Here is a 24040-nt window from a genome sequence, read left to right as displayed (position 1 = left end):
TTTAATCAGAAATTGAGCTTTGCTCTTGGAAGATCGAAGTCTTCCTAGGAGCCATTTCATTCCCAGGGACCTGCCCAATAGAGACCAATTTCAAGACAGAATTTGTTTGTACGTGCCAAAGTGGACATAAACCTTGTTTAAATCTAATTAAACTTAAATTGAAGAACTCTGTTAACCAGCAGTCACACTGATGAAAATCTGTACCTAAGCATAGCAGAGGATAGCTGCGGCTGGGGAAGCTCTGTGGATTTAGCTTGATATGAAAGGAATAGCTCCTTTCCCCTTATCTTTAGTGTTAGTATTTCTAGAATGAGAGAAATAACAGTCTGTTACGTGGATAATCTAGGGCAATACTTCGTTCTGAGACACTTAGCAAGATCTGCTGTTTTCGAAAACACTTCACAATATTTGCTTCTGGTTGAGTCATCAGATAATGCTAATTAAATGTGTACTTCTGGGTAGATCATAAGCAGTGTTTATTGGTAGTAATTTATTATGGCTATTAAACTCTTTAAGTATGTTAATATATTTGTCCCAAACCTCTGAGGTTTGCTGTTCTCTTGATTTCCTCTAGAACTGTTCTCAGTGTTTAATCAAAGCTCACAAGCCCAAGAATGCTACACGTTTTACTGCCAGTCCTGCGGCGAAGTCACAATAAAGGACAGGTAAGGAATGTGTTTAACACCGATTTACTCTGTGCCTAGCAATAGTTTTCTCTTTTTCCATCAGAATTTTTGAAGGAATTGCTGAGGGAGGATGTCCTTGCCCAGATTCCCCAACGGTTGAGGCTGCTGCAGAGCATGCCCTCTGGGACAAGGTCTGAAACGTCCTGAGGATCCCGGGTGACTCTGTGGTTTAACTAAGAGAGTGTTCCTTCTCTCAGGCTTTAGTTTAACTCTCATGTGCAGTTTCTGAAACAGGCGTGCCTCTGCAGCAGTGAGCCCTTGTGACCTGGAAGTTACAGAGGAGCAAGTTCACTTGAGTGTCACAGTATTTCCTGGTGTGCTTGCTGGAAAGGATATGCATATTCATCATTGGCCGATACTTTTGTTTCATTGGAAAAGGATGGTGGATATGAAAGCCGTTACCGGTAGCCCCCATTCGTCCTGTTCAGGAATTGCATCTTCTGTTTTGTGTCAGTCTTGTTTGCTTCCATTGCATTCTTAGACAGCATGCCCTATGGCTCTTTGTTTGATGGGAAAACATGCTTTCTCCAGTATCTGCACAAGGACATCATGCTGACTGCTTCCTTTCAGCCCAGTGGTCTCATTTCTCCCTTGGTTAGATGTTCCATGAGGGTGGTTAGGACATCTGTGCTTAAAAAGAAGAAAGTAAAACCGAAGGTATTTCAAAGGAGGCTTGTATGTGCTGTAATCAAAATCAAGTCATTGACTTTCTCAGTTCTCCTGGCTTTCTCCCATATGTACACCTTATTAAACTTTTGTTTGATTTTCTCCTGATTTAGAAAAAAAATTCAAGTCATTAGAGGCATCCTTTCCTGGAAGGCACCTTGGAATATAGTGGTTCATCTGTAGGGGGAGCTTTTGTGTAAGGAGCAATGGAGCAGAGTTCAGATCTGCTAAACCAACTAGCCTTACTTCTTGGGAACAAGTCCCTTTAATTCTCTGGGCCTCAGTTTCCTCATCTGTAAAATGTGGAGGGTGAATTAGATAAACTTACGAGTCCTGCCAGCATGAAAATTCTATGATTAGTGAACCTCAAAAAGTTGTGCCTTTGGTTCTGTGAATCATAATTATTTAGAAAGTGCAAGACTAATGCTTGTTCCTTTTTTTTTTTAATGAAAAAGATTCTTGTCAAGCAAATTATAGGTACTGAAGACTGTTTAACGTATTAAGACTCATTAATAGCTTTTAATACTTATTAGCACCAGGGTGCAGGAAAGCTGCTAATTATAGCAGTCTTTTTCTTCATTTAGAATCATGTGTTCTTAGCCATTTGTTTTGGTTACTTGAAAGCAAACAATGCCTTGTTTCCTTACAATTAAATTCTCCATTTTACATTTTTACCAGTTCAGCAGAGTTTTTTTGTAAAAATTGTCTGAACCTATACAATTTTTGACACATTTGCATTTTATTAGTTAAAGTAAGTGCAGTAATACTTTATCCGATTGTCTCTGAAAAATGGGCCATTTAGTGTGTGTGCATTCTTCAGACAACTATATCCTGGTCTTTCAGTGGCAAAAACCTTGATTATTTTTACCTTTTTTTTTTTAGGTGTCCTTTTTTGTTTTTAATTAATAGACTATTTTTTAGAGCAGTTTCAAGTTCACAGCCTAATTGAGCAGAAATTACAGAGAGTTCACACATAGCCCTCCCCACCCACACATATATACTCCCCTACCCTCAACATCCTCATCAGTGTGGCATATTTGGTACAATCGATGAACCAACATGGACACATTATTATCAATCAAAGTCCATAGTTTACATTAGGATTCACTCTTGATGTGAACCCATACAATTTTTGACTGTTCACTTGTTGAGAAGAACAATTCTTAATATCAAACAACAGTAATAATATTTACTTCTTTGTGAATAGTCTCAGAGACAGCTAAATGGTCGTTGTATTTGGAATTTGTTATGTCTTATTGTGTCAGACTTGCATTATATTGATTGGCCAAACAGACTTTCAAACATAAGCCTGATTTTCAGTCATTTGAGAGTCTCCTGAGGTCTCTGGACAGGCCTCCCTGTTCCACCTGCACCTGCAGAGCTGGGTGTCAGCCCAGCAGCTCAGAGCGCATTCCAGCTCTAGAGGGTAACAAGCAGGACGGACTTAGGGAAACAGAAGAGGTGTCAGAACATCCAGCCGGTTGATTGGTCCACTTGACAGACCAGCTTTAATTGTGGTCTGAAAATAACTGCTCCTATGAATAGTCACTTTTCTATGAAAGAGAACAAAGAGGTGAAAAGAGAGTATAGGCACAAACTGAACTGGTAACATTGTACAAACTTTTGGGATAAAACAATTATACTTTTAAGGGTCTAATCATACTATGTACACAATGATAATAAATGCAAATCTAATTTCATGGGATTTGTAGGCCACCAGTTGGATGATGCCAGCTGAACTTGTCTAAATTCCAGCAGCTGTAGTTTAAGCTTTAGATATTTGATGTTTTTCTTAAAATTCTTATTGTCCACTTGCTTCTAATCCCATCTGTGAAAACTGTTATCACCACTGTTATTATCCCTGATTAATGGTTGCCTTTAAAGTTATGAGGCACTTCATTTTCTTGTCTGTGTTTAAGTTTTAACTAAACACACCATTAGTCAGTAGCATTTATTAAAATTGTATATTTTAAGTTATTTTCCCCAAAAGCTTATGCTTAAGAGGCATTAAAAATAACTAGCACATTTTAATTGATTATAAACATATGTTGCTGTTCATCATAGAATCTTAAGCTGAGAGAAATTTCAAGAAATCATTTCACTCTTTTTCAGAGCTTCAGGTTTGGTTTTTTTTTTTTTTTTTTTTTTTTTTTCTTTTTTCACCAGAAAACTACCTTGGAAAAGAAACAGTATCTATTTTATTTTGAAAGTTCTCTTGGGAAATAGATCCTATCAAAGTTTCAGGGTTTGGGGTAGATACACACTTTCAGTAGAGCCATGATTAAAACACAGCTTTTGTTCGTAAAGTTTTTATGTTTTCTCCAAACATCAGACATTTTCTTTCTGCTGTAAAAACACTTTTATCTTTGCCATGACTTGTGAATTAGGCACTTTCTTGCTCCCAATGTCTTACATAGGCAGCTGTGGGATACAGTGCAGGTTTTCTTCACTGTGCTATGGGGTCAAGTTAGGTTTGAAATACCACGTTTTGTGGGAATGTGCGTTGAGTCTCCCAGATCTCTGCCAGTCTTGGCGCGTTTCGTTTCTGTGATCACGCAGATTTTGATGTTGCGGTCTTTTGCAGTGGATTGAGGATCTGTTTGTTGGCACTACATGCACAATGTCATGGGACAGAGAATCTTTGTGATGGAGAAGATCTAGGAACCTGTTTAGGCCCAACTTTTACTCTAAACAGGCACCTTTGTTTGCCTTCCTCCCCTTCCTTTGCAAAAATTGAAATCCCCCTCGTAAAGTTCTGTAATGCTCCTCACCTTTCTGTAGAACTAAGTTGCCACCCTTGTAGGCTGGCATGTCACACCCCATAGAGTCTGCACCATCCCACCTTCCCTGTTCCCTCTACTGACCTCCTGTGTTCCCGGGAGAGGGAGTTTATTGCAAGGGAAAGAGTGAGTTTGGGAGCCCAGAAGACCAAGGCTAAGACCTCACCATCATCTATCACCTCTGGTCTGTGAACTTATACAGATGCCTTAACATTTCTGAGCCTCCCTTTCTGTCTCTGTAATAGGGGAATGGAAATTCTTATCTCACGAAGTTGTCGTGAGCATTGCACAGAATAAGGTGTGTGTGGTGCTCACCTGAGGTTAAGTTTCACTAAACACGTGGACTCACAGCACTACCACAGGCTGCGTTTCTTGCCCGCAGGGCGGCAGCAGGAGGTCCCTTTAGCAGAGGGCCTGCAGCAGTTCAAGCAAATGACAGTTCACATACCCCTCCAGGGACTCCTGTCTCCCCGCATGATACAGTTCCGGGTACAAAGCCCAAGATTCATATCAGGCAGGTGTAGGAGCTCCCCAGAGAAGAAGCCTCATGCCCTAAACAGCCAGTAGCTCTTGTGACAATCCTTTGGCATAGTTTCTAGGGTTCTCCACAAAGGGAAGCATTCAGGGAAGTCCAAAGCGTGGCACCTTCATCTGATATTTACAGCTCATTCAAACTTCCTCGTAGCCCAGATGCAGTATACCAGTCGGGGATCATTTTTGCCATAATCAGTGTTGCCTAGCGCTATAATTAATGCCTACCATCTATCTACCTGGTTTCCAGGGTAACAGGTCTAGATGGTTAAACCCAAGGTCAGGTTCTCAAGCAAGGGAAAACGTGTGTTAATCCTTTCATCCCAGTATGCAGAAGACCCAGCCAGGGGCCTCACATGTTACAGTCATCAAAACATGCTAGTTCATTCCTTTAACAAATATTTCAGAACTTACACGATGAGCCAGGCACTGTGCCTGAAACCAGGACAACAGTGGCAAGTTAAACAGACACGGTGCCTGTCCTTATAGATCCAAAACCTGTGATGCCCTTAATTCCTTTCATTGCCTGGAGAACTCCTCTTTATCCTTCACAGGTCAGCTCAGATGTTACCTTTTTTCTGAAATCCGTGTTCACTCTATTGCCCCCCAACTCTTTGTACATGTTGCCCTGAATTCATGGATTGGTTTTTTGAATCCCTGAATTACCTAGATTTTGTGTGCATGTGGGAATGTATGTTTGAAGAATGGGACTGAAACTTTCACCAGATTTTCAAAGGGATTTGAGCCATCCCCTTCTTCCCCCACAGCCCCCCCAAGAACTTAGAACCACTACTTGGTTTTGAACATTTATATCATGGTTTTATTACTTATTTATAGGTATGTATTTCCTATTAGATTGTGAATACCTTGCGAGAAGACTGTACTAATATTTTGTGTCAGCAGAATGCCTGACTCATAGCAGAAAGTGCATGTTGAGAGAATCACTTCTTAATCTCCTTAACAGACTCAGCAATTTGAATGATGCAAGTGGTGGAGGATTTCCTAATTTGAAAGGGAATGTCCTTGCTTATATTAAACTGAAATCAGCCTTTCTTGTTCCCTTCTTCTGTCCTCTGGAATTAAATGTTAAATGTCTACCTTCTTCTGTGTTATAATTGCCCATTTATAAGACTTTGTTGATTGGGGAAATCAAAGAAAAAGGGTTCACATGAGGGAATCATTAACATGATGCATTTGCATCTTAAATATTTTCATGTAAAACATGCAGATGTACATCAATGTACTAGCATTTTATTATGGAACTAATAACTTTTTGTTGAATATGAGCTTGCTGCTATGGACTCTTCTACCTTTTTTCACTTAAACCATCCTGAATTTGATATCCGTAATTTCCACTTGGGGTTTCTTTAAAGTGGAATGAGAAGTTAGACACTGAAGCAGTTTGACTGCAGACTTGGTCTAGATTTTTACTCTACTCAGTTTTTTTTTTTTAATAGTTCTGCCTCCCACATTCCACCAGTGATTTTTTTTTTTTAATAACTAACTTTCCTCTAGTCTGAAATCTTCAGTTTTCGGAGGAACAGCAACTCATATTTCCCTGGTTTACATGCTGTTGAATTGAATTATGTAACTAAAGTAACATGGATAAGTGGCATAAACAGGTCTGTGATCAAACAGAATTGATCCTTAATAGGCAACTGGTCCAGCCGATTGGAGCCGAAGCAAGCAAGCGTTCAGGGTGCTTGTGGTGTCAGGAAGACCAGGAGCATGTTTGTATTCTGGGTTTTTTTTTTCCCCCGGATAAATTATTTTGAAATCTCTTCATCATGCTGCCCACGTTTCTTCTCCCTTAGACTACTCATCTTCCCCGTTTAGACTAAATAGGGGTAAACTGTGTTTGGCTTTCCTCTTGGTAAAGTCTCAGGTGTCTATTTCTGTCTAGAAAAAAATAAAAACCATTAAGACAAAAAATGGCAAATATAAGGGGCTAGTTAAGTATAAGGATGTTCTAAGTATAAAAAATAATGACAGTGGAGCTTAATTTCTCTCCCCTTGAGTGTGGCCTGGACTTAATGACTCACTTCCAAGGATTAGTGTATGCAGAGGCAGAAGTAGGAGCTTTATTAGTACAAGAACTTAACAGATAACCACCTTAGCCCAGAGATCAAGTTTAACACCCTTGGTGATGAGTCATACTGATAGAGTGTCCCCTCTGATGTGGTGTAATGAGAACACTTTACTCTCTGGCAGATTTCCCCCAAACCCATAACCCCAGTCGAACTTTGAGATGATACCAGGCAGACTCAGACCGAGGGATATTCTGTAAAATGCCTGACCAGTACTCTTCAAAAATCTCAAGGTCTTGAAAAACAAGGAAAGGCTGTCGCAGATCAGAGGAGACAAGGGAAACCTGATGAGTAAATGCAAAGTGTTATCGTGGGTTGGATCCTGGAACAGAGGAAGAGGACGTTAGTGGAAAAACTAGGGAAATCCAGAAAAAGCCGGTAGTTTGGACAAATCTCCCATGATTACGTAAGATGCTAACGCTGGGGAAAGCTGGGTGAAGTGTGTATGAGAACTGTTTTTGCTATCTTTGTAACTTTTCTGTAAACCTAAAATTACTCCAGCATAAAAAGTTGATTAAAAAATAGCAGTAGGAGAGATCACAGAAGAAAGGGTTGAATGATTTGAAATTTAAGACACGTAAACCAGATTAAAGACAATAACACTGGAAAGTATTTGTCACAGATTTTAAATGAAGGACTGATATTCTTAATATACAATATACTTTCCCAAATGAAGAAGAACACACTAACACCTATTGGAAAAATAGTCATTGATGACAATCCACAGAAGAAACACAGTGGTGAGTAAATATGAAAGCGAGTTCAGTCTCACCAGTCATTAAAGAACTGCCAATTTCAGAACATTTTCACCTGTTACATAGGGAAAAGGTAGTATTCAGTTCTGAAGAAGGTAAGTGGAAGAATTATAGATCTGGAAAGCAATTTATCAATACGAGAATTGGGTTTAAAAATAAGCATATCATTTGTGCTTGTAATCTCACATTTGTAAGATTTCTTTCCCAAGAAAATAATCAGATGCGTACACAAATATTCTAACCAGACTGTTCATCAAAGGGGTGTTAATAATGAAAAACTCAAAACCTAAATATCTTAGGAGTGAGGGAAGGATGTAAAAAGTTTGGGCGTACCTATGGAATAGAATGGAGTCCTTAAGAATCATGATATAATTAAATAAAACAATGAAAACAAGATACAGTTTGTGTATATCCTCTGATCCCAGACTCCGTGCATGTGTACAACTGTCTCTCATAAAAAAGATGGCAAGTAAATATACTATCCTGTGCAAAGTAGTTACCTGTGCTCAGGTGGTAAGGAAAAAATGCTTTTTATTTGCTTTATACCTCCCTGCCTTTTCAAAACTATCTATAACGAGTATATATTGCTACTGTAATCAGGGGGAAAAGTAACACTGCAAGCAATGCGATGAATGAGTTTCTTTCATCCTTTATACTGATTTAATTAAGAGAATGTCACAGATCCGTTTTGTTCTGTAAAACACTTTTTCCTCTTTCCACTAGGAAGCTCCAGAGGGTGCTCCCCCTGCCAGCTGAGAACTGGGCTGCGCTGGTTGAAGAGTGGTGCTGTCATCCCAGCCCCTTTGCTAATAAGCCCCTTCATCCACGGGAGAGTGACTGTTTCACTGGAGACTCTTTCTTCTTGGTGAATTTAAGAAGTGATTTGCAACAGCCAAGACCTGAAGTGGCCCCAGCAGAGACGTCTTGTTTTTCTTCTGAGAACCATTTAAAATTGGTTGAGTATTTTTTCAAAATAAGTGCTCATTTAGGGTTTGGCTTAGAAACTGGCTTCTCTAATCTTTTTGATTTTTTGGGAGTGGTGGTGGAGGGGGATTAAGTTTATGTGTTTATTTATATGTTTAACAGATGTACTGGGGATTGAACCTAGGACCTTGTGCATGCTCTACCCCTTGAGCTATACCCCCGCCGCGACCTTTTCTTAATTCAGGGCATGTTACACACATTGTTCTGAAGACCAAAATCCATCTATTGCTCTGCTCTGCTCTGCTCTGCTCTTTTGATATAAGAAGAGCATATGGCCTTAAACCAAAGAAGCCTTGGGGGCTGGAAGAAAGGAAAGAAGACTTCTTCCTGCGTAGATCTGGGGATGTTAACCGTTTTTTACAAACCAAAAGGCCCTGCTTCCTTGTTTCTAGGACAGTAATCCATAATCCATGTACATTTTTGTTCTCTTAGTCTATTTACATTAAAAGTGTTCTTTTGCTGCAGGCTATCTGTTACACTGTTAGGCTTAGGTGTTTCCCTCTATCTGCCGATAGTCTCAACTTCTGCTGATGTCACACAAGCAGATGCCACCAAGGCAAAAGAGGAAATGAAGGAGCTCAGGCGTGGAAATAAAGCTTGTGCCGCAGGCTGGAAGTCAGTGCTTGACAAGTGAGGTCAGGTGGCTCCTGCTATAAAAGTTGCTTGAGAGAGAAGGCAATTTCCTCTCACTGCAGAGAACAAGTGGTTTACCTTATTTTAAAAGAAAATCAATGGCATTGACTTGGCCTTAGTGAAAAATCATTCCCTGGATGGCAAGTCAATACTGATGTGATTTAAAAAGTAAAGAAAATCATTGCTAGAGAATCTTCATTTTAACATCTGATTATTGGTAGGAACAAAACTGTTGTGTGTTAAATTCCATTTAGAACTCGTTTAATTTCTGTAATGAGAACCGAGCCACTCTAGGAAATATGCAGTAGTCAGGCAGCCCTTAGGTTGTAAGCTGGTTTATAGAACTGTTTTCTATTCTGAGGGAGATTAAGGAAGTTGGTCAAATATTGAGGCTGGGGTATGATCAGTTTAAATTATGTAAGTGCCTCATCTTCCACCAGGAACACACATCCCTTCACCTAAATATGGTTCATTTGAAATGATAGTACTTAAGCCTTACGTATTTTTAAAAGATAACTGGTGAGCAGTTAATATAAACCTATGTTATAATTACATTTAATATGATTATATTAAAATTATATTTTAATCTAAATTTATATACTAATACTCTTATGTGTTTTGACTTTCCTTTTTATGATTAAGCTGAAAGTTTTTAAAATACATGGAAGATGTGAGTGAAAGAGGAGTGAGAGAGATTAAATGAGAAAAAACATGTTTCCCTTTGCAGATGAGCTCTGCACTCTGTATAGAAATAGTTTCTTCACACTTACGTCTTTTATCAGTTATACAGTGCCATTTATAAGAATTTCTCTTAATTATGAACAACCTTCCCGTGTGTTAAAGGAAGACCCTTCATATTCAGACATTATGGTTTTTGAGTATCCAGGAGACTGGGAAATTACTACCGTGGCAAAAAAAAAAACTACTACTGTTTACAAGATTGGGTTTTTTTTGGGGGGGTGGGGAAATTTATTTTATTTATTTATTTATTTAATGGAGGTACTGGGGGTTTAACCCAGGACCTTGTGCATGCTAGACATTCACTCTACCACTGAGCTATACCCTGCCCCCAAGATTGTTTACAACTTAGCCTGGATGGAAGTTTCACTTTAATTGTGTATTGCAGCAGTTGAAAGAATATGCCTGTGGCCAAAATAGTAACATAAATTTGGAGGGACTGCTGAAACAGTGCTCTCAAGGCTCCTGTGGGAACCAGGCTGCTCTGTGCTATTGAAAACCTATTTTTCATATCACCCCGTCTAGCCATCTAGCAGGACATTGAAATGTCACATGGTGACACAGCATCCTAATGGTGCCTCTTGGGAAGCATTTTTTTGGCGAGACGATATCAAGGGTCCTTAGAAATTGAAACAACACAAAGGAAAATAAAAACGAGGACAGGAGGCTAATGCCCCTCTCGGAGCAGCGGTGCCATCTCGCAGATATATTGATTTAATTAGTCCACAACAATGTCTGTCTTTGATGTCTGCTCCGCAGAGTTCCCACCCCGTTAGGTTGTTCCATTGGCACAACTTGCTTTGTTGTTTCCTTTAAGCATGGGTCAAGAAAAACGCACTACAAAGCAGAGTTTCTCTTTAAGAAAATGATAAGTGTTATAGTATTTTAATTTAAGAGATCAGATTTTAAGAACAGCATAAGTAAGTGTTGGACTTTTTGTTTGTTTCTTCCCTTCAGTACCCCCTCAGAGTGTAGGGTGTGTTATTTGTGCCTCTGCTAATGTGGTGATAAATACTTTCTGGGGGGGAGGTGCGGGGAGTAATTAGATTTATTTATTTATTTACTTATTTTTATTCATTTGTTTTTTAATGGAAGTACTGGGGATTGAACCAAGCACCTTGTGCACGTTAAGCACATATTCTACCGTTGAGCTCTACCCTTCCTCCCAATACCTTTTGTTTTTGAAAGACATTCGCTGGATGTTTCTCTATTCCTACAGTTGTTGTCTCTTGTGATATTTTTTGTGTCTACCAACATAATAAAAATTTTGCATCTTTATAATAGGTCAGTAAAGATGGCACCTCGATCTTCTATAAAATTCATAATATTCTAGATGTAGAAAGTATAGCCATACTTATGACTTCATCCTATATTTTGAGGAACAAATGAAATTGAACATTGGTTATGTTATAGCTGGTAAGTATGACTAACAATTTTACCTTTTTTTTTTCCTTCCCTGAGGTACTTAGCAATAATTCTTCGACATTGGTTATTTGTTTGCTTCATTAAATCTCTGAGGGTCTCTTTTTTATTTTCTCAAAGTAGTGTATTGAACTTTGTAAACATTCACAAATGTAAAAAGAATAGAACTATGAACTTTTAGTATACCAGTCACCTTGATTCATAAAGTATGCTTCATCTGTCCCTTTTATTTTTAGTTTCTTTTTGCTGAAACCCTTTAAAGCAAATCCCAGACATTATGTCATTTCATTCCTTCATGGTTTTTTTTTTTTTTTACATAACCACAGTGTCATTTTCACACCAGACAAAATCAACAGTTATTACTTGTGGTACAAGACCAGGTCATACACAGATTTTATCAATTTTATTATAAGTATCTTCTGCTGTCAGTTTGTTTGAATCAAAATTCACACATTTGGTTGTGTGAGTTAATTAAGTTTTTTTTATTGATGAGATTTTTAAAATCTTGATTACCTGTCTATTAAAAACATAAAATTTTATTTTAAAAACCAACCAACAAAAACCACTTTTTCTGCTTCATTGAAAGACAAAGCAAAATGTGCTGTAAGAGCAATTATAAATGAAATACATAACAGAACACCTGACGAAAAATGTTCTACTTCGAATAGAAAAATCCCTTCTTCTGAAGCATTGCTTGTCCAATACCTGTGTTAGTTTTTAGTGAAGCCCTTAGTTTTTGGTAGGATTTAATGAGAATGGTCTGATTTAACTTGTATGAAATAGGATTCTTTAAAAAGTATCTTTAATACAACTTTGGAGCCATACAGGTAGATTTTATTGTAAGAAAGCGTGAGACTGGGAGGAGGGTATAGCTCAGTGCTAGAGTGTGTGCTTAGCATGCATGAGGTCCTGGGTTCAATCCCCAGTACCTCCATTAAAAATAAATAAACAAACCTAAGCCCGTCCCCAAAACAAAACGAAAAAAAGAACATATGAAATTGCCAAAATGCCAAACTTTACAGTTGAACAAACCTGGTTTCTAAGCTGTCTTCTTCCTATAACCTTTCCTGGACCTGAACAAATAGGCACTTGCTTTAGTTTCTATGTCTGTGGATTTGACTTTTTTTAACCTCTAACTAAAGTAAGAAATAAATTTTTTTACATTAAGATCTGGTAATACACACATACACAGAGACACAGACACACCTTGAATAGAAGTTCCTTAAAGCACCATTTACCCTATGTTTGAAGCACTGTGATATTTTCTGTTCTGTTGTATTTCATATTTTGTAAAAAATGCAGACTGTAACCCATAAAATTGATCCTGTGAATTGCTTTGCAAAACACTTGGCGTAGTGCTGAGGAAGCATACTCTTTAGCATCTAAGGGACCTGGATTCAGATATCAGCTGTCAATTACTAGCAGCACATCCAGGCAAAAAAATTGATCCCTTTGTGGGAAGTAATGGGTTTTCTGCCCATTTCTTGAATGATGTGTGCCAAAAGTGTATTTTATATATGTAACATCCACCTAGCTGTTACCTATGAGCCAGGACAGTGCTTTACAACACTCCTTTTTAGATCCTAATAAACAATTCTGTGAGCCTAACACTACTATTAACTCCATCTTACAAATGAGGAAACCAAAACAGATTAATTAATGTGCCCACAGTCATGCATGTAGTAAATAACAGAGCTGGGATTTGAACTTGGGAAGTCCGGCCCCAGACTCTGGGCTCTTAACCACTATGCTATTGCTTATAATATAACCTCTTATAACAAGCTACAAGTCAGTAAGATTTTTTTGTTGTTGTTGAGGCATAGTTAACATTATATTACCTTCATGTGTACAACATAGTGATTCACTATTTGTATGTACTTTAGAATGATCATGACAATAAGTCTAGTTAACATCCATCACCATACATAGTTACAAGAATTTTTTTTTCTTGTGATGAAAACTTTTAAGGTTTACTCTCAGCAGCTTTCTAATATGCAGTATAGTATTATTAACTGTAGTGGCCATACTGTATGTTACATCCCTATGACTTATTTATTTTATAACTGGACGTTTGTACCTTTTACCCATCCCGACCAACCCCACCTCTGATAGCCACCAGTATGTTCTCTGTATCTAAAAGAACAGTCTTTTGTTTGCTTAATAATTAGGTGAATGCTAGCTATTTTAATTTGTGTCCCCAGTGATAAAGTTGGATTTTTCAGAGTTTAAGAATGTTTCGGAAATTTGTCCCAGCATACTTTCTCTCTCTTTCCAGGTATAATGCTTGTCTTAAATGGAAAAATAGAACTATATGAATGGATTGGATATTTTTCACTTCTGATGGTGGTTATGAATATAGATTACTTATATATAAGTTACACTGGACTAATAAAGTAATATGAGTCCAAGTTCTAATTCTTCTGTTTTCTAGACACATGAGTTTGGGCAAGTCACCTACCCTCTCTACTTTTGTTGCCCACCATATACCTATTCTAAATACTAAGGATGTTTGGAGGTGCTTTTTAGAAATGTAAGATGCTTCTTGTTCAGATTGCTTGGCAACACGTAGGTTATCAAGTAGGGACTAGGTTTGAAAAAATCATTCTGTTCATTATTCTGCCTCTAGACTCGAGGAGAGTGATCTCTGTGCATGTTAATTATGCATACAAGCTAAATGTATTCCCAGTATTTAGTAGAAGGCAAAATAAAATGTAAAGTTCAATGTATACTCTAGAGACTATGTTAAAATTATATATTCCTTTTAAGAAAAGCTAAATGACATTTAAATGACATTTTTCTCTTCTACAGAAACCAAAGGCAAATACCAAAGTAATTTGTAAGCGTTGCAAGGTAATGTTGGGAGAGACCATGTCATCAGGTAAGAATTTCATAATAAAAAAGCCAGAATGATTGCCTTCTTGTTAAAAAAAAAAAAGTTGAAGGAAATTTTATAGGCACTATGTATGAAAGATAGATGACTAATATATGTTGTAGAATTGATGCTTTTAAAAATAGAAATCAACTATTATGTCATCCAATAAGCCAAAAAGTTTGTATATTTTGACCGTTATAAGTACTTAGTATTGAGTTTTAATCATTAAGAAGCTGGGTCATTTTCAGTATTTCTTATCTTCTTTGTAGATATGAAGCAATAGTATAAAGTTTGTACTTGGGTCTATTTCAAAGAAGATTGGAGCTTTTTTCTTAATACAGCTCCTCAGCCAGAAAAACTGGTTTCCAGAGATGATGAAGATGCTTTTTGGGGAAGCCGTCTGCCTCAGGGCTGCGTTTTGAGACTTGGGGGGTGGAGGAGCGCAGAGAACCTGTTGAAATGGAAGAAAGCACATTCTGAGTTTTATATTCTGTTCCTTGTTCTTTTTCCCAGTAGTGTTAATTATATTTTACAAAGGTCTATGTTACACCACTTTACAATATAATAATGAAAATCCTGTTAATTACAATGCATCACTCTTTACAAATATGGTTTAAAAATGTCTAGAGAGCTACAGCATGCTGTGTTAGCTTTGTGGGTGATGAATAATTGTTTTAATATAATTAATTAGAAGATGTGATTTAAGTGAAACTGTTGTACTCAAGGGAAGGCAGATGGTAGTATTTTTTGTTTGTTTTTTAAGATCATTAGAATCTTGTAGGTAGTCACTTGCTCAGAGTAAACAGAAAGGGAAGAATGAGTAGTAGTAAAGGATGCCACCCCCAATGTCTTTTTTGGAGAATAAAGCAAGTCCCTTAAGCAAAGAGGTAGAAAATTTTATGGCTTCCTGTTAAATAAGGTGAATTTTTTTTTTTAATTGTTCTCTCTCCTCCCTGAAGCCCAGTTAAAATGTCAGTTAAGGAATGAAAAAAACAACAACAAAAAAAAGTGCATCCACAGAGACAAAGAGAAACAGAGAGGAGGCAACAGGGATGCAAACAGAGAGGTGTTAGCAAACATTTTTTTGGAAGCTGTAAATTTGAGAGAGGTGTGGAAACACTTGGCAGTGTGGAGGAAGCTGCAGCCTTGGTGTCTGCAGAAGATCATGTGGATAAGGAGTGAGCCAGTACTCACTGCAGAACTCCAGAACTGGGCAGAATTTAGAGGTAGCAGGTAACAGGGGCCAGGGGCTGAAAGCAGGATGATTAATGCAAAGTTTGTCTATGGAGCAATAAGATTCCGAAGACTCCTTCTCCACTTTCAGCTTGTGCTTATACTCTCATGATAGGAGACTGGAGTGACCTTTCTTGGAATAATGGAAGTGTAATAACCAGAGAGAAGGTTTGCAGACAGTGCTTCCTAGGGGTCATTCAACAAAACAAATGATCTTAAATTCAGCCATTCTGCTGTCAACAAGCCTTATATCTACACCCAAGAGCTTCCTCTCAGCATTTTATTACTTCACACTTAAATACAAATAGACTGCCAAGAATCAGCAAATAATAAGAGTCCAAAGCAAATAAATAATTGACCGAGTAAACAATAAGGGCAGAGAAGAAGCAAATTATGTATAAGACAGAAGAAAATCTTTTTAAAAACAATAATAAATGTTCTTGGAGTAATGAAATAATGTTGCCTCTATAATTCAGTGAATGTAGAATTAAAGATGTAATAGCTTAAAAAAAAAACTAACCAAAAGACTGGAAAATAAAATTAAGAACCTATCTCAGAAATCAGGACCAAAAAACAGAGGTTGAAAATTAGAAAGAAAATTTAAAAAAAATCAACTTTCCTGAGGGTAGGATCATTGCCTGTTTCATTTATCATAGTAATCTCTGGCACATACTGGGTATGTAGTATTATATTTGTTGAATGAATGAATGAATTGAACCTTTTAGGACATTCTACAAGTAGCTAATAGAAAGTCTAGAAAGAGAGAATAGAGACAAAAGGGTGTAGGAAATGATCAAAGAACAAAAATACTAGGAACACTTCACAAGGGTATTTCCCAGAGTGAGGGCTTGAATTTTTTGACTGAAAGGGCCCACTAAGTGTCTAGTGTATGGAGGGGTGGAAGGAAAAATACTTAAAGCCACATTATTGAGTAATTTCCAGACAGGAAGGATGAAGTTTCTAGAGAGAAAAAAGCAGAAAATGTACAAAGAATTAGGAATTAGAATGGCACTAAACTACTTATCAGCAGTGTTGAAAGCTAGAAGACAATGAAGCAGTGCCTTCATAATGTATAAGAAAGAAGATTTTCAACCCAGAATTCTGTACACAGTCAAACCATCAGTCAAGTGTGAAGATTACAGATACATTTTTGGAAATACAAGGTCTCAAAACATAGACCTCGGTTATATTTTCCTTAGGAATCTACCATAGGATATGTATCATCAAAACTAGGGATTTAACCTCAAAGGAGAAAACATGAAATGTGGGGAACATTATCTAACACAAGAGAACAAGATAAGGAGGGCCCAGGGTTGTACAGCAGACCTAGAGAATGATAGCCTGGGTTGAAGCAAGGAAGAGAAAATTGTATTGATGACTTCTTTAGTTGTCACTGAAACTGATAAATTCTTTGAATTGTTTGACCACATGTAACAAATAATCTTAGACACGCCATTTCATCATATGGGCAAAATTAGCTGAAGGTGTTTGGACAGCTAAACACATGAAAAAGAAAGCAGTTATGCACTGCAGGAAAACAGAAGCACTTCTGTGGTATCATTATGGTCACAATAACGTGAACACTGAATATTGGTTTAACCAAAAATCTTTATGATGTGATACATAAGTATATGAGGAGGTCACTATGTGTGAGTGCATGTGGGGGCTGTTATAAGAGAGCTGTACTCATATCTACTTGAAAAGTAAGTTAGTAGGATGCCAATTCCAAAAATGGTGGCATAAAGGGGATGAACAGTTTTACTCTGCAGAAAACAAGTGCAAAACTATACCAGTTCAAAAGAACAGCTACTAGAAAATGACCAAAATGAAACCAGGATTTGAGAGGTGATAATTTATGAAAAACTGCTATTGCCTTGGATTAGAAAGGTAAATTTATGACCTTTTTGCTTGCAGGTATTGCCATACTCCACCCCAACTTGGGCAAGAAAAACCCACGGCTTTATTATCTATAGGAGATTTGGTTTAGGGTAAGCAAAGGAGAAAGTAGAAATTTAAGAGGAATATTTTGGAAGAAAGAGGGCTGTGGAAGGGCTGAGCTGGTAACTTCTTAACACAGCTCTGGCTGATGGCTAAGCTCTATATGCATCAATACATGCCAGGGAGACCACTAAGAACTGAAAGCTTAGGGAGACCTGAACATTTGTTGTGCCTTTGGTTGCATTCGTCAGTGCACACACAACTTGGGCTGTAGAAGGTGGAAACCTTAATAGGTTGAGGTATTTAAGCAGAACCTCTCCTCAGATTTTCTGGCAGCCAGACTATGCAGATAACCGTGAATACTCAAGGGAGTCAGGCTAAACAAAATAAAACTGAGCAGAGACATTAGTGACTACACACTGCAGGAAGATGTATTTCTTGGTTTAAGTCCAAGCTTGTTAATTGACCTGTAAACCAGCAACCCTTAAAAGGACAAAACAAAATCCAGAATTGCTGCAAAGTATTACATACAGTGGCCTCTTTCCTTCCAGAAATGATTAGCCATGCAAAGAAGCAGAAAGGAATGATTCATACTCAAGGGAAAAGCAGGACTCAATAAACAGATACTGAGTAAGCACAAGTATTAAAGTAACAAAGATCTTGAAGTAGCTAATTATGAATATGGCAGATAATTAATAGAAAAAAAAAACCTTTTGAGTGAACTAATAGAAAATCCCAACAAATTGGAAACTTCAAAGAATCAATTGGTAATTACAGAGCTAAAAAGTACAGTAATAAAGAAACTTCACTAGATTAACTAAACCTCATATTTGAGATGATAGAAGGAAGAAAATTGTTGAAATTGAAGATAGATGAATAGAAATTAACCAATCCAAAGGACAGAGAGAAAAAAGCCTCTCAAAATGGAGAGAATGTCAGAGATTTGTGGAACAATATTGTTTCAATAAATGTGTAAGTGGAGCCTCAGAAGGTGAGAAAAAGAAGGGGGTCAGGGGAAAAATTTTTTTAAGTGGCTGAAATAGTGGCAAATTTGGTGAAACATTTTTTTTTAGCTTTGAGTCCAAGAATTGCAGTGAATCTCAAGTAGGGTAAACACAACGAGCATTTCCCCAAGGCATGCTGTAGTCAAACTGGTAAAAGCCAAAGATGAAGAGAGAATCTTGAAAGTAACAAGAGAAAACAAAACATCACATATAGGGATTTCATTAGGAATTAAGGCCAACTTCTTATAGGAGTAATGCCAGCCAAAAGACACTGAAGGCATGGCTGACAGACCTTCTCTGCAAACAATGCTAAAGAAAGTTCTTCCGGATAAAGTGAAAGATACCAGATGGTAATTGGAATCCAGAGGAAGGAATAAAGAGCAAGATAAACGGAAAGTATGTGGGTTAATTACCACAAAAGCAAACTCAAAAGAGGTTAGCATAAAATTGAAACCACCTTTTCCCTGCAATTTGCCAGTTCTATAAAATTAGAACTTTTGATTACGTTGGGAAGTAAGGACAGAAATCAAAGGCTATAAAAGTGGGAACCTAGTAGATGACTGCACAAAAATATAAGACTGAGAAGGACCACGTCGTCACTGTGAAGGTGATCAGAAGTGGGACGACCCTGTGGAATTACAGACAGGTATCAGTCTTTTGGGATTTTAGGAATTTCAAATCTTGAACTTGGTTAGTCTGCCTTGGACTAGGCATAACACCATAGGCCTCAAAAAATCAAATGTAAATCACCTCTGGAGGAAAATACTTTTCATTATAAAACTCATATTATTCCCACAAATAATTTGTCAGGTGCAGTGTGTAACTCTTCAACCAAAGATAAATAAGCACACAGGTAAGCTAGACTTTCATCAATAAGAACTAACAGAAACAGACTTCTGTTATTGGAATTACTAGATGTAAACTAAAGCAACCATACTTAATATATTTAGCAATATAAAAGACAGGTTTGAACATATCAAAAGGAAAATGAAGCTATAACAGTACACATATTTGGGAAAGATCCACAACAGAACTTCTAAAATGTATAATTGAAATTTAAAACTCAGTGGGTAGTTTAACAGCAGATTAGGTACAATGTGGAGAAAGAGTTAATGAATAGAAGATAGATGAGAAGAAAAATCTGTAATCCAGCACAGAGAGACAAGAAGGCAAAAAACATAGAAGAGAGAGTAAGAGACATAAAACACACTAAGAAGATCTAATGTTTAGTCAGAATTCTAGAAGGGAAAAAGAAGTAGAATAGAGCACAAGCAATATTTGAAGAGATAATTGCTGAGAATTTTACAAAAGTGATGAAGAACAATTTGTAGATTGAAGTCCACTGAATTCTGATTAAATGAAGCCCAAGTAAGAGAAATAAAAAGAAGTCTATAGGTAGATGTATCAGAGTGATACTGCAGAAAAATAAAAAACAAATTATCTTGAAAGAAGTGGTATATTTATACAATGGAATACTACTCAGCCATAAAATGACAACATAATGTCATTTGCAGCAACATGGATGTCCCTGGAGAATGTCATTCTAAGTGAAGTAAGCCAGAAAGAGAAAGAAAAATGCCATATGAGATCGTTCATATGTGGAATCTTAAAAAACAACAACAACAACAAAAAAAACTACAAAACAGAAACAGACTCATAGATACAGAATACAAACTTGTGGTTCCCAAGAGGGAGGTGGGTGGGAAGGGACAGACTGGGAGTTAGAAATTTGTAGATACTGACAGGCATATGTAGAATAGATTAAACAAGATTATACTGTATAGCACAGGGAAATATATACAAGATCTTACGGTAGCTCACAGTGAAAAAGAATGTGACAATGAATGAATGTATGTTCATGTATGGCTGAAAAATTGTGCTCTACCCTGGAAATTGACACAACATTGTAATCTGACTACAACTCAATTAAAAGAAAAAAAAGTGCTTGGTTAAAAAAAATAAAAAGATTATCTTAAAAGCACCCAAAGGTAAATAACAGATCACCTTTAAAGGAACGGCAATAATGGAGGTTGGAGACAGTGGAATGAGTGTCATTGTGCACAAAGGTTAAAAACTGTTAGCCTAGGATTTTATATCAGATGAAATTGTCCTGATATGAAAGAATCAAGACAAAGATAAATAGATTCTCTGTCAAACAAAAACTAGGATAATTCGGTTCTCGAGGTTTGGTTTCTTACAAAAAGAAATTCTACCTGTATATCAAGTGAAAGAAGACAGTCCCAGATAGAAGGTCTAAGTTCATGAAGGGTTAGTAAAGAAAGTGGTAAATATGTGGGTGACACTAAATGAATATTAATTGTGTAAATCAATAATACCTTTTGGGATTAGAATTATAGAATTATAGTTTAACAACAGCTGGGAGGAAAGTATCACTTCGTAATGTTAAAAAGTTCAATTCCGCATCTAATAACATGACTTTAAAATAGTAAAATGAAAATTGAACCTCAAGGAGAAGTAAATTTATCATCTTGGCTCTAGATGTATTATAGTCTATTAAACTACTGATTTTATTTTTTTGCCTTTTTCTTTATGTTATGTTGAGCACACCGTTTTTAATGGCTGCATGAAATTCTCTTGCCTAAATGTGTAATTGTTTAACCCAAGCATCCTCAATTTTTAGACATTTAATTTGTTTTCAGTATTTTTCTGTTAATATTATTATGAACACCTTAATAAATAAATGTTTGCAGATATCTATGAGTATTTCTTTGAAATAAATTCTTAGGTGTTTAATTATGGTGTCAAAATACATACACATTTTTAAGTCCTTCACCAAATGACTTTACAGAAATCTTATTTGCAATTCTGACAGCAAACTGTAAATAAGCGTATTAATTTCTCCATATCTTCGTTGCTGCTGCACCTCATTATTTAAAAACATTTTATTTATTTGATGTTAAAAATTTCATTTTAATTTTCATTTCCTTCGTTACTAGTGAGAGTGAACATTTTTTATGGGTATTTTAAAAATCCAAAATGATTTATTTATGTCTATTAAATATTTAGTTTACTGTTTAAATGTTTCTGTAAATGAAGTAGTCAGATAACCAAATTTGGTAAGAATTAAACATTAATGCGGGCACAGTACAGCTCATTGGTAGAGTACTTGCTTGTCATTCACGAGGTCCTAGGTTCAATCCCCAGTAACTCCGTTAACAAACAAACAAACAAACCTAATTACCCCCCAAAGTTTAAAAAAAAAAACATGAATAGACTCAGTGAGATTCTGGCTAAATGTTAATGTGATATTCACAGCTTCTGTTCATGGGCTTTGGAATACTGTGATTAAAAAACCTTTCTCAGTGACTCCTAGGTTTGTTGGCTACTGTCTGGAAATGAGGAAACCAAATGACTAGTTTTGAGATTCACGGGCTCTGGCTGTCATGTAACTAGTTTTTACAACCATGTGTATGTGTGAGCAATCTTGCTGCACCAGATGCACCTCGGTATGCTCTTCTGAAACCACACCGAGCTATCTGAAGTCTCAGGGCTGTCTCCTTGTAGTCATCAGTGCTTTGTCTTCTGAAAACAGAGACATTTCTGGAAGAGTTTTACTGAATGTTAATTGTACCAATATATCAGTTATTTAATTTGGAATGTCTTAATTTGAAACCACCATGCCCACAATAGAGATATGAATGTATTGGGGAGATGTTTAATATTCTTATTTTTTGTTTCCAGAAACCACTAAGTTTTATATGACAGAGATAATTATTCAGCCATCTGAAAGAAATTTTCCCATCATACCAAGGTACAAAGAGCAAATTAAACTTATTCTGTAATTTCATATGTAAGGAAAGATAGGTGCACTTGATTATTTGGAAATTCATTTTTATTTATACTCTTCTTTGTTTGGAAAGGAAAAATAAAAGCCTTTGGAAAGGTGTTTAGACAGTTGAACCATACCATAGAAATAGAAGACTTGAAGATTTATTTATGGTTTCCTTACATAATGGCATAGACAAATGTGCTCATATGAATCTTTTAGCTCTAAAGGTTTTTTGTGCTGCTTTCTATGCCAGATAGCCAAAGTCTTATAACCTAGTCATCAATAGGTTTTTGAGTAATTATTTCTGGTTTTATTTAACTTATTTCAAACATGGGTCAGTTTTCAGATGAGTCTTGTGTTTTTACTTAGCCACTAAATCCATTAGTGGTTTTTTTTTTCTTTGATTCTTTTTTAGTCTGCAAATAAAGTTAACTGTAGTCTGTCTATTTCAGCTCATTTATTGATGTCTAAAAATCATGGCCCTCTGAATGTAACCTTGAACTTTATGCTCCTATAAATGCTTTGATTCTGTACCTCAGATCTGAAACTCTGAGGGGAGACAAAGAAAAAACATTAGAGATAATACTGCCTAATGTTTGGGAGGAAATTTCTCACCTTCTTTTTTAACTTATTCAAATGGAATATTGACTTGCCTAACAGTATTTGTTATTTAGTGAAGGGAATAATTAGGTTTGGGTTGAAAAATGTATTAAGGATTGGTGAATAGGTTATAAAAAGACTGGAGCAAACACAAATGCAGTAAAATAGATTAAAATTAGCACAGATTGTGAGGGACTGAGCAGCATATAGAACAGTCTGGCCTGCACCCACCTCTGCCTTGTAGGTACCTTGTGTGTATTTTTGGTTATTCATGCCAGTTAGTTATTATGAGAAGCACATTGTGAAAATTGGTTTCTGTTCAAACAGGTCTCAGTTTGTGCAGAGCGTGATTGCCCAGTGTCTGGTGGAACTCTCCTCTGCCAGAAGCACTTTTAGATTCACTGTTCAAGGTCATGACGGCAAAGTGTACATCTTGGTAAGAAATTATCTCACCCAGCTTTTTGTAGCCTGGTCATCCAGGGTCTCAGAAATCCTTTGGTTTTTGTCATTTCTTTTTTCTTAATTCTCGGGTCTAGAAAATAAATGATCAAAAATTGAATTTTTAATGTCAGTTTAATTCACAAATCAAACTCCCTTAATTTAATAACAAATGATGTAAATGCCTCTACATGCCAGGTACTGGAAGTTTAGAGAGAGGAAAAAAAAAAAAACTTAATTCCAGCTCTGTAGAAGCTCAAGCCACAAAATAAAGTTTTTTGCTCTCAGTTTTCTTGGTCAGTATAACACATTTCTGTCTTTCTCACCTTTCTTTCTCCTATTTGATACGCTTATGTTTAAAATATGTTCTATTGCTTCTGATTTTGTTCTATTGTTTTGTGTGTGTGTGTGGTGAGAGCACCTAATATGATCCACTCCTCTTTATAGATTTTTAAGTGCACAATGCAGCGTTGTTAATTATAGGCACAATACTTATTTATTTTGTCTGATTAAAACTTTATATCCTTTGATTAGCAATTCCCCATTTCTCCCTCTCCCCAGGTCCTGGCAACCACCATTCTAGTCTGCTTCTGGGGGTTAGACTATTTTATTTGATTCCTCGTGTAAGTGGAATCATGCAGTATTGTCCTGCTGTGTCTGACTTGTTTTATTGATCATAATGTCCTCGAAGTTCATCTGCATTGTCACATATTACAAGATTTACTCCTTTTTAAAGGCTAAATAATACTCCATTGGATGTATGTACGACATTTTCTTTTTCCATTCATCACTGATGAACATTTAGATTGTTTCTGCATCTTGACTTTTCAGTAGTGCTGCAATGAACATAGGAGTGCAGATACCTCTTTGAGATGCTGATTTC

The 24040-nt window shown here is 36.7% G+C and overlaps 1 protein-coding gene across 4 annotated transcripts in view; it reads left to right on the top strand.

Moving 5' to 3' along the window:
- Nucleotides 1–24040, top strand: part of UBE3D (ubiquitin protein ligase E3D) — a 261385-nt gene that overhangs the window by 9491 nt on the left and 227854 nt on the right. For all 4 annotated transcript variants that reach the window (XR_004321822.1, XM_032484518.1, XM_032484516.1 and 1 more), the window contains exons 3-7: nt 575–665; nt 8229–8460; nt 14091–14160; nt 22032–22101; nt 23047–23155. Coding sequence is in view for 3 of the 4 variants with exons in the window: in XM_032484518.1 (XP_032340409.1) it covers nt 575–665; nt 8229–8460; nt 14091–14160; nt 22032–22101; nt 23047–23155 (572 nt within the window). In the remaining variant the exon portion in view is untranslated. The remainder of the gene's footprint in view (nt 1–574; nt 666–8228; nt 8461–14090; nt 14161–22031; nt 22102–23046; nt 23156–24040) is intronic.

Source organism: Camelus ferus, chromosome 8 (genome assembly GCF_009834535.1).
Source record: "Camelus ferus isolate YT-003-E chromosome 8, BCGSAC_Cfer_1.0, whole genome shotgun sequence".
NCBI classification, from domain to species: domain Eukaryota; kingdom Metazoa; phylum Chordata; class Mammalia; order Artiodactyla; family Camelidae; genus Camelus; species Camelus ferus.
The sequence above is the reverse complement of the archived record's forward strand: the minus strand, read 5'-3'. Positions and strand labels throughout refer to the sequence as shown.